At 45.1% G+C, this 11,554-nt stretch overlaps 1 protein-coding gene across 3 annotated transcripts in view; it reads left to right on the top strand.

Annotated features, from left to right (window-relative positions):
* Positions 1-795: 795 nt before the first annotated feature.
* The window catches only part of CADPS (calcium dependent secretion activator), a 414,447-nt gene continuing 403,688 nt past the window's right edge, over positions 796-11,554 (top strand). For all 3 annotated transcript variants that reach the window (XM_072941600.1, XM_072941599.1, XM_072941598.1), the window contains exon 1: positions 796-1,239. In XM_072941600.1, coding sequence (XP_072797701.1) covers positions 796-1,239 — 444 coding nt within the window. The remainder of the gene's footprint in view (positions 1,240-11,554) is intronic.

Raw genomic sequence — 11,554 nt, 5'->3', positions numbered from 1 at the left:
CCTATGGCCCAGGTATGAAGAAAGCTGGGGGTAGGAAATAGCCTCTTTCTTTCCCGTGTAAGATCTCGCCGACCTCCTCTTAGGCCTCTGAATTTCTTGTGTCCAACAGCCCACTTTTCGCTGGCAAGAAGTCATCACTGGTTTGCCTATTTTTTCCTCCCCCAAGAACTTTTTGTCCGTGGGAGGGGGAGAGAGGTCCAAGCCAGGAGACCTGGACAACGAGGAGGAAATTACCCACAAAGACGAGGTGGTGAAGAGGACGGGGAATCATTAGGGTCAGTACGGAAGCTCTGGGACTTTGGGGACGCTACGCGTTCTCCCCCACCTCCAGCCCTCTGCAGCCACCCTTTACGTCGCGGACACGGGAGAGTTAAGCCAATAAACACGTAAGCGCCGCTCCCTCCCCAATCGGCAAGATGCCTCTTCGGCTCTAGGCTGCATCGACAGCTTGCAACACTCGGCATCTTTTCTGGAGGCGCCTCCTTCAGCGGCTGCAGATGGCATCCGGCTGCGGGCTCGGGGCTCGCAATTGACTCTCCCCCTTGCCCACCTCGGGCCCACGGACGCACCTCTCCCTACCCCTCCTCCCCTCGTGCTCCTGGGGCTGAGCCCAGCTGGCTATCGCCGGGCTGAGGAAGCAGTCGCGGCGGCCGAGGCTGAGCAGCAGCGCTCTCGCTCCCTGATTTGAGAAGAAGCGCCCATCCGGGAGAGCCGACCCCCGGCTGCTCCCAGGGCCCCCACACCTTTTGCACCCCGGGCAAGGGGCTCCAGGCGCCCTCCTCCCCAGGCTCCACCATGCTGGACCCTTCGTCCAGCGAAGAGGAATCGGATGAGATCGTGGAGGAGGAGAGCGGCAAGGAGGTGCTCGGCTCGGCCGCGTCCGGCGCGCGCCTGTCTCCCAGCCGCACGAGCGAGGGCTCGGGCGGCGGCCCCGGGCTGGGGAGCGGCGGCGGCGCGGGCGCCGGAGCCGGGGTGGGCGCCGGCGGCGGCGGGGGCAGCGGCCCGAGCAGCGGCAGCGGGGCCGGGGGGTTGCAGCCCAGCAGCCGCGCCGCTGGCGGCCGGCCCTCCAGCCCCAGCCCGTCGGTGGTGAGCGAGAAGGAGAAAGAGGAGTTGGAGCGGCTGCAGAAGGAGGAGGAGGAGAGGAAGAAGAGGCTGCAGCTCTATGTGTTCGTGATGCGCTGCATCGCCTACCCCTTCAACGCCAAGCAGCCCACCGACATGGCTCGCCGGCAGCAGAAGGTAGGTGCGCCTGGGAGGCCCAGGATGCAGCGCCGGGACGTCGCCAGGCGGGCGGGGCGAACAATGGGAGCTGGCGGCGCAGCTGGCGAGGAGGAGCAGGAGGAGGAGGAGACCGCACCCGGGGGAAGGGGCGGCCAGGCCCTGCCCAGGCCAGCTCCGAGCGCGCCAGGAGCTGTCCTCCACTAGCCAGGGGCCGGGAGCGCAGCCCCGGGTGCCCGGGCCTCCCTGATGGAGAGCGAGGCGGGCAAGTCCCGCTTGATGGCCCGGGAGGCTCGGGGAGTGACTTGCAGCCCGCGGTGCCCAGAGAGGCCTGGCTCGCTCGCAGGGCTCCCAGCACTCTCCAGCGGCGGGCGGCTGCGCTCAGCTCCGGGCCCGCCCTCCTGGGCGTGCGCTGGGCGGGCGGGGGCGCCCGGCAGGTGGGGGCTCCGGTGCGGAGCGAGTAGAGCGCCTCCGAGTCGCGCTCAGGCTAACCTGGGCAGAGAGCCACCGCAGGGCCAGGCGGGAGAAAGCGATCCTGGAAGGCGAGGCTTCCCGTGACACTGTGAAGGGCACCCTCCTCACTCCACCCGGGTCAGCTGATCATCGATTAGGGTCGCCTCGGGGTTCCTGGACACCCCTTCCCTCTGGCCGGGCTTCCCTCCAATCTCCCTTCTCCTCCTTCCTCATTGACCCCAGAACTGGGGCGCCCCCCTGGTCCTGCCGGGGTCAGGCCCTCTATCTTCCTCTCTTTGACCCTCTTCTCCTCTTCCCAAGGTGACTTGGCCGCCACCTTCTGGCTCTCCGAGGCCCTCCAAGCCCCGCCGCTGTTAGCTTGATAAAGTGCAGCTGCAAAAAACCCCTTGTAATTATAAGCATCAGAAAAGCTTTTTGTGTCTGAGGCTGGGGCAAGGCTGAGGCGGCTCCCGGCTGCCTTTGATGTGAAAAAAGTGCCTATTTCTAAGAGCTGTTCTCCAGTTACGGAAAGGAGGGCTTGGCTACTGCAGGTTGACGGCCAGTGGCTGCAGGCCAGAAGAGAAGGCCCAGGTGGAGTGAGTGAGTGGAGAAAGTCAGCACACTGTTCTGTCTCTTTTAGATGAATCTGCAGCAGTTGAACTATCAGAAAAGCCAAGAAGCCCTCCAGCAGGGCGGTGTGAGGGGCGGTTAAAGCCAGCTCTAACCCCAGCAAGGTTGGGAGACCAGTTTCTTAAAAGAGTGGATTCCTCGGTTGCTACCAATTAAGGCTGAATTGTATGTTAACTGTCGTAGGGTGTTAGGTTTTCCTATATTTATCCACCCTTATCTCAAATTAGCACAGACTTCTCTGTTTGTTTTGCTTGTATGTGTACACACATCACCCAGAGTTGATGATTGATTTCAGCTATCACAAGCTTGGATATCAGTTTTATTGAAAATGAAACTTATTACCTGATTGAGAAAGAGCAGGTGGGCTCTACACTCCACTCTCCACCCCCTATCTGTGGTCAGTAGCTTTTTCAACCTGGATTTTGGACTACAGGAGAGCAAAAGTCGTCTCAGAACAGTAAAAGTTTTTTGGATATTCTTTTAAGGTTGGGTCTTGGGTCCACAGGGCCTGCCTGATAGTTCAAGCTTCAGGTTGGAGTTATTTTGGTAATTGTGTCTTTATAGCAGGGGAATTTCCATCTCCAAAATCTATCCCATTAGTAATTTAGTAACAGCACCCACTAAAGATGTCCTATTCCTTTGGCAATGAAAACTATTGTCACTTAAAGAAAAATTAAACAAACTTCCCCTTAAAGAAAAATTTAACTTCCCTTTGTCAGCCAAGAGGCTCTCTAGTTCTGTCCTTCAAATACATGCTGAAAACAAACACCGGAATGAGAAAGAAAGAAATCTGTCCTTATAAAGACCCAGTTCTTCTAAACGGAAACTTCAGCTGAGAAAGACCATCACGAGGCTGGTCTTTCTAATGTGATCTGGTATCTTTCACCTGTATCCATTCCAAAGCTGTGGTTTTGAGGGGCAAGTGAGTTCTGTTTTCACACAAGACCTTAACATCAGAGGGACACCAGCAGACTGATAACACTGGCATTTGGTCAAACTATTTTTAGCTGTGGCAGCAGACGACTGCTAAATACATATCTCCGAAAAGCTGCCTCAGGGCTGTTGGCTGTCCTGGGAAGGCAAATATCCATCTCCTTATTGCAAAAGAAAACAAACGCCTCTGTTACTGTATCTTTTAAGTGTTTAGTGCTTTTCTGGAAAAGGCTGTTTGGCTATATTTCTCTCCAAGTACATAGCTTAGAATTTTGACTTTTTTTTTTTAAGGAGTAATCATTAAAAAAAAAAACCAAACCTAAAAGTTTGCATAATCATTGTGGTAAAATTTAAAGCCAATAAATAAGGCTGATGAACTAGAATTAGTCTTGGAGAAATAGAAACTACTTGTAAACTTACTACCTGGTTGAGAAATTACCTAGTTGTAAACATGAGCTTGCGGTAGAATAGAAATGGATGAACTAGAAAATGAGGGAAAATGATGTGGAGAAAGGGACTAGTGTGGCATGCGGCAGGGACAGAGAGAACTGTCTGTGGCAAAGAAGTGCTGAATTGGGGAAAAGGAAAGATCGTATTGTCAAATCATCACGCTGGACACCTGAACGTTACGTAATGTATGTCAATTATACCTCAATAAAGTTGGGGGGTGGAGATCATATTGCACAGAGTATAATAGATTTTATGAAACCAAATAGTCTATAGGCTACCATTTTTCGAGTTCCTACTATGTGCAAGGAACTTCTCTTAGATCATTTTTTAAAAATAGACTTTATTTTTTAGAAGAGTTTGAGATTTACGGAAAAATTGAGAAAATAGAACAGACAGTTCCCATGGACCCCAGACAATTTTCCCCTATTATTCATATCTTACAGTAGTATGGTACATGTGTTACAATAAAAGAACCAATATTGATACATTATAGTTAACTAAAATCTACAATATGTTTCCTTAGTTTTTACCTAAATTTCTATTTCTGTTCTTAGAACATTTTAAGTTGTTCTCTTAACTTCACCAATGTAGGAATTACCATCCTCGTTTTTAGAAAAGAAAACGGAGACTCAGAGAGGTTTTGTAATTTGCCTAAAGGACTATGTAGACAGGTGTAAGTGTGGGAATTTAGGCTTGGGGGGGGGTCTCTGATTTCAAATCCTTTCTTTTGAATGCGCAACACTGATGAGGAATATTCTAAAATGAAACACAGAACACTGGCATCTGACAATGTACTTTGTGTACTTTGTTACTCAGAGTTACTTCTATTTGAGTTGAGAGAGGCCTGCCCCTCCCCCTTTGGGCACCTACAAATTACTCAACACGGGCAAAATGAACATTGAAGTACTAACTTCGTAAGGAGTATGAAAAAGAGAGATGGGCTGTTGGCTGGTAAATCTGAGCAGCAGATTTTTGTCGGTCTTTCCATGTGGTTCGAGCTGAAAGAAAAAAGAAGCATTTTAGTTCAGAAGAACAATCGGGAAGGAACACAGGGAAAAGGTGGCATTGCCGGATTATTCTGACAGTTTGTTACTTTGGTTTCACTTTTACTGAAAAAGAGAAGGCCTAGGCTTTCCAACCATCTTCCCAGTTAAAAGAAGACTTTAAACAGGCGATGTGAAAACGGATTTTATCATTTGTAGCTTTTTTTTTTCTTCTTGTGCTAAAGGCAGCTACTGCAAACAATTCTGTGTAATGTTTAGATTGATAGGGGCCAGTTTTTTTAATTAGCTAGTAATTATTCAGAGTGCTCAGATTACAAATGTCCACCATGAATATTATGTGTGCATATGTAAGTGTGTATACGTGTGTCTGTATGTACGTGCTGAGAAAGGGATGATCCTAACCTTGTGTCTCTTCTCTATGAATCCTCATGTCATCCGAGAGGACCTTATGATTAGACCAAATGTGTTCGAAGTTCAAGTTACTCATTTCTATGTGATTCAGCTTATATTTTGCCCTGAAATTATGGCTAATGTTGAGTCACTGTTAGCCACAGAAATTGCATCTTCATTCATTGACTTCTTTGACTTTGTTGTTCAGTTATGACTCAAAAGCCCATAACTTTCACAAAAATTTAGGACCCAGTGCTAGGTGGCTATATATGTGTGTGAGTGTGTGTATATTTTAAATCAATAACGGTGATTCATCCATTCAGATACGCTTTGGGGCACTTAACTACACTATTAAAAATTCTTCAGGGTTGTTTTGTCAATGCAACGTACAGTTGGCATGTAAAGAAAAAAAATTACCTTTTGAGAAAACTAAATGACTGTTAAACCAGGATTCCTTCTAAAACAATGATAGGTTTTCCTCTTCTTCAAGGAAAGAATTGAATCCTTTAAATATGCTTTTTGGCATTCCCCACCCCCCAATCTTGTTGGTGTGTTGGGCAGGAACTGTTACACACTGGTACTAAAAGAGACATTCTGAAGATGTGAAATACCAAAAAATTAATAAGAGAGGTTCTTGCCTCATTACACACTTGGAATAGCCTTACGGTCCCCGAAAACTGGACTGAAGAACAAAGGAAATTAAAGCTTTCATTCCCGAAAAATCATACCGTGAAAAGTGGTTAAAGTCAAATGATTCTGAGGTCTTTCTCCCGCAGAAGCAAATTTAACACACAATCATAGGCTATCACATTGAAATATAGCCAGTATTTGGGGCCAGTTGTTTATACAGCTTAAGTTGGAATAATTAGCAGAGTTCTACTAACTTAGACCAAAGTTCAGAAAAAAGACCAGTTATTCATTGCACTGAGGACTCTCCCAGGCTCGGTGGCAGAACCAGAAGATTGCTCTGAGATCGGCTTCTGAATTGTGAAGTTTACTTTCTCATTTGGAAGGTAACATATATACACGTCAGATTAGTTGAGAATAAGATAGTGGTTAATTGTGAGATGCTGAGTACCAGTTGTAAAGTAGGGGAGCGGGAGAGAGAATGTGTTTGCATGCACACACTCACAGAGGACTGGATATAGCAGTTGGGAAAATCTTCATGGAGGAAGTAGACTCGGGTTAGGTCTTAAAGAAATTGTATGATTTTTGTAAGCATCGGGAAAGGCAGGTATTCCAGTCTGGAGAAGAGCATGGGGTAGCAGGAATGTGGAAAGGAGTCATTGTTTCTGGGACTATTAGTCTAATTCTTTTGGTTCCAAGTGACAGAAACCCAAATGAAGTGGTTACGTAAATAAGGAAATAAGGGGGAGGGGAAAGATTTATTGGAGCATGTAATTGAAAACTCCAGTACAAGGTGGTTGACTTCAGGCATGGCTGGATCTAGGAGTTCAAATGACTTCTTTGACAGAATAAAGAAAGCTGGCTGATGAGAAAGATTATATATTGAAAACTGTGTTTAAGCTCAAACTCTGCCACTAATGAACTACTGATTGCAGGCAAGTCATCTTCTAGCTCTAGGGTAATTTCTTCATCTGCCTTATGAAGAGGGGATAAGGAAGCCTCAGATAATCTCTGTCACCTCTGCATATAATCGTTGATGTTTCTTTCTGGGTAATGAGATTACTCATGATCGAGACTTAAAATTTCATTTAAACTTGTATTTAGTATGTTTTCACATTACAAAGTAAGGCAGTGTCTTCAAAGAATCTGAGATGATTAGAGATGAAGTTAGTGTTTACCCCGTCCAAGTATCAAAATTTTTAGATGAGGAGGTGAGATCTTAAAAGGTTACAAGGCTACCAACTCCACAAGAGATCCAGCCTAGGGGATGGAACTGACCCACACATCTATTTTGTTTTGTTGACAGTGTGTTTTTCAAGTTTTTGAATTAGTTCTCAACATTTAAAGCTTTCACGACATTTCACGTAAAAAATATATACATTTGGCTTCTCCTAGAATTGGAAGATGTAGCATAGCCAAGCCTGAGTTTTTATGATTCTGCGAAAGTGATAGACGGAAGAGAACAAGTCATCACTTAAATAATGGAATGTTAATCACTTTTAACTAAAATTGTTTATTCTAAGAGGAATATCATATATACCTGGTTGGTGGGACACCAGCTATCTGGTTCTTGCCATTATGGCAGAGATAATGATGGTCTGACCCTGGCCTCTGTGATGCAGCCAAGAAAAAGATCTGGAATTGGAAACTCCGTGTTCCCTGTCTCTGGCAACAGTTTCTCTGTTAGGATCAGATTTATAGTTTGCGCAGAATTGGAGGACTGGCAGTCAGAGTTACCTTATTATTTTTTCATTTGTTAATCCAAGCGTGGGATAGAATTACTTCTCCATTGTTAGCAGGTAAAGAAAAGGAGATTAAGTCAGTCAACACTTTAAAGTTTGGTCATTGCTTTTGACATAATGATGGATAGTGAAGGACGGTGGTTAAGAGCCTGGCTCTGAAACTTGAATGCCTAGGTTGGCTTTCCTGGATGTAGCCCAAACTGGCTCTGTGATTTGGGGCAACTTACTTAAACTCTCCAGGAGTCAGTTTACTCATCAATAAAGTGGGGATAGTAGTGGTACGTCCATCATTGAGTGAATATTAAGTGAAATCCTACAGTAAAACTCTTAGAACAATGCCTGGCATGTGGTAAGTGGTATGTAAGTGTTACTTCCTGTTATTGCTACTTTGGCATGTGCAAATGTTGGGGTATTTTTGTCTGCAACAGGACTGTATGTAAAGTACTGACCACAGCAAGCCTTATATTCATTATTGCTTTTATCGTCACCATCATCATCATTATTGACGTGATAGGCGAACCCAGAATGGCAATGGTTACCACGACGGCATCATCTACCGAATAGATGGGGTATAATACGTCCCTGTTCATCTTTTGTTGAGTTACTTCATTAACTCTGCAGGCCATCAGTCTCTAGTTCAAATCCCTGGTCAGTTTTGTGACTTAGTCGCTATGTGACCTGGGTTGCATTATCCCGTCTCTTTAAGTCTTAGTTTCCTCATCTGTAAAATGGGGGAAAGGAATAGTGAGGATTATAAGAAACCATGTATGTTAATTGCTTAACAAGTCCTTACTAGGTGGTAAATGTTGAACAAACATTACCAGTCATAGTAATAACAGTGTTCTTGCATTTTCGTCCAGAATCCCCCATTGCTATTTCAAACCATAATCCCTTTGCTCATGCTGTTCCTTACGTCTGAATATCTTTCTTTCTTCCCTTGATTTGTTGGTTTGTCCTTTCATTAAATCAGGTGTTACCTCCTTCAAGAAACTTTAACCAAACCTTGTAAGGGGCTAAATGCTCCTGTAATTCCCTAGTCTGTTTCCACTTTTCCTTCTTTATAACATATTTAAATTACCTTTTCTGTATGTGCCTATGGATAGACCGTAGGACTCCCAAAGACAGGGGCCACGTCTTCTTCCTCTTTGATTCCCCATCTCCTGAAACAGTGCATGGCACACAGTAGGTGCTTGTAAACACCGGCTGTTGAAATTCTGCACTGAAGTTTTCTTTCCTAGGACGTTTCTAAGGAGAAGAAGTGAAGGGGTCTTAAATACAGTCTGCCTCTATCAAAGAGACCCAACTTATATACTTTTATAAAAGCTTCTTTAATGGAAAACAAGGAGGGTAAACCAATTAGCACATGGCCTCAAAATAATTTATGTTGCAGAAACATAACCATCAATCACTCCCAACCTGGTTGATGTGTTCCAACAATTGACGAGTTTCTAGATCCGTTATAGAGAAAGGTCTTTCAAAGACCACAAAGCAATTACGAAATTTTTGCAGTGACTGAATCCCAGTTGAACTTGAATCACTCTAGCACATGTTTAAGTGACCAAACACTAAGCCAAGGTGAGAACTAAATCTCCATACTGAGCATATGTTTTATTTGACTTAGCTCTTTCTGAAGGAAAAAAAAAAAAAGACAGTCAACAGCACAATAGTAAAAGTTAGGTTGTCAAAAAAATGATCTGTCTCAGTGTTGCCCAAGTTATATCATAGAATCTAAGTTTTATATATTTAACGTAAATAAACACTTTTCTTTAATTTTGCTCTCTTGCAAGATTTTGGCACTGTTTTTCTCATTGTAAGCTGTCTAAAGTCCTTTTCAAAGACAGGATGTAAATAAGTAATGAGTATTTGCTATTGCATTTTGGATGTGGTAATAAGCATTTAAGATGGGTGTGAAATATCTATAAAGTAAAAGTGCTTAGATATGGATTTTTCTGGCATCTTTCACTCGTCAAAGGGAAAATTACCTTTGGCAAGCCATTGCTTTTATTTAAATAAGCAGGGCAAACTTTTGAGAGGTTTGAAAAATAGATTGAATTATCAAGCCCCCAAGTGTCCAGAGCTTCTGGCTACCCTTGTAAAATTGAGAGGGATGGAGTAAACTGATAATGTACTGGTGTCCTCGGGCAGCCAATGGGAGGAAACTAACCTGTCATGTGGTGTTTCTCAGGACCACTTCATGCAGTAGGAAAGTTCTGAGATAAAGTTCTGGAGTTCACTTAGGGATTAAAAATAGAAGTCTTCTGGGAGCACATGCTAAGTTTCAAACCCTCGAGGGCCTGTCGTGTTTTCAAAAAGACAATGGGATTTTTGGCAAAAACGCAGAGTGGTACAGAGAGTCTACTGTGCCGCTTAAGCAAGCAAAGGAAAAACACTGAAAATTCTTGCAAATAATCATGCCTTCTGTTGCCCATGCAGAAGAACAGCCTTTTGGTGTGGATGGTAGGCATAGCGTTGTTTAAGCAAATGAGTTAAAATATATCTTGAACATCTACTTTGGCGATTTTATTTCTGACAAGTACAGCAACTGTTGTCTCTACAAGGCAGCGTGTCATAACATACTGTGTTCAAAACATTTCTCGGGGGCTCTTTCATATTCAAGTTTTGTTTGTTATACATCATCAGAGAACATTGTTTTAGACCACTTCTACATACAAGAAACTCACTAAATCCTGTAGGCAAACAATGGAAAGACATTTTGGACAGCTTTCCTGGTCTCTAGGAACCTATCAATCTGGTCGAGAAGCTGAGATACATTGACAGGGAACAGAGCTCATAGTATAAGGCGGGATATGGTGAGCACCTGCATCTTACGTATTAGTGTTTTTCGAGTCTCCATCCTTGGCTCTTTATGGGTTGATTGTGTGCCCCCCAAAATCCAGATGTCAAAGTCCTAACCCCAGTACCTGAGAATGTGGGTTTATTTGGAAATAAGATCTCTGCAGATGTAATTAGTTAAGGTGAGGTCATCAGGGTGGATCCTAATCCGTTAAGACTGGTGTCTTCATTGACAGGGAAACCTGGACATAGGGACAAGCATGCGAACCACCCACGTGAAAAGAAAGGCAGAGATAAGAGTGATGCTCCTGCAGGCAAGGAACACCAAAAACTGCCAGAAGCTGGGGACAGGCCTGGAGTATATTCTCCGTCATGGTTCTCAGCAGAACCAACCCCGCCAACAACTGTAAGACAATAAATTTTTGTCACTTCAGCCACCTCGTCTGTGGTCCTTTGTCACAGCAGCCCTAGGAAACTTAACACAGCCCTCTTCTCATCTCTGCCCCATCTCTCAGCAGCCTCACCACTGACGATGGCTTTAGCTACCAACATCTCTACACTTCCATTCCCAAATCTGGATCTCCAGGACACGCCTCTCCCCAGACCTCAAATTCATACATCTAGTCATCTGCATCAGTGCTGCTCAAGGTGTGCTCTCTGACTGGTGCATTCAGTTAATGTCTTGTCTTGGGTCTGCCACGAGAGAAGGAACTTGACCTAGAATGTAAATCACCTCGCAGCTTTCTTCAAGGAAGTCTTGCTACAAAAAATTGTCCGTGGAAGTGAACCCATCAGCGGTGAAGTTGCGATCATTTCCCGTACTAGCACTTGATCTTGGTGCAGACCAATAATAAGCAGTTCCCAGACCGCACAGGTCCACATAGTACACTTGGAAGAGCGTTGACCTCCATCACATCTCCCCTAGGATGTCCTCAGACCACTCAACAGTCGAATTTCTCACCAAGACTCTGCACCTCTATTTTCCAACTCATTGAAAATAAATTTATTGTCTTACAGTTCTCAAGTACAATGCTGGGGCTCCTGTGTCACCAGGCTGTTAAGGCAGACGTGCACAACTCAACTTCAGATCTTTACCGTTGGTTGTTCCCTCCTGGCTACGAAAGGATGCACATGCCTTGTTGAGGTTCCCCCTGAGCAAGATTTTCTCTCTCCTCCTCTTCATCTTCATCCCTGCAGTCCTGCTTTGGGCTCTCAAGGTGGCTTGCCTTGACTTCTGCAGTCACCTTTTAACTGTTCTCTCTGCTTCCTTTCTTGCCCACGTTCCATCCAGCTTCCAGAGTGATCACTCCGAAG

This window comes from Vicugna pacos, chromosome 17, assembly GCF_048564905.1.
Source record: "Vicugna pacos chromosome 17, VicPac4, whole genome shotgun sequence".
NCBI classification, from domain to species: domain Eukaryota; kingdom Metazoa; phylum Chordata; class Mammalia; order Artiodactyla; family Camelidae; genus Vicugna; species Vicugna pacos.
The sequence above is the reverse complement of the archived record's forward strand: the minus strand, read 5'-3'. Positions and strand labels throughout refer to the sequence as shown.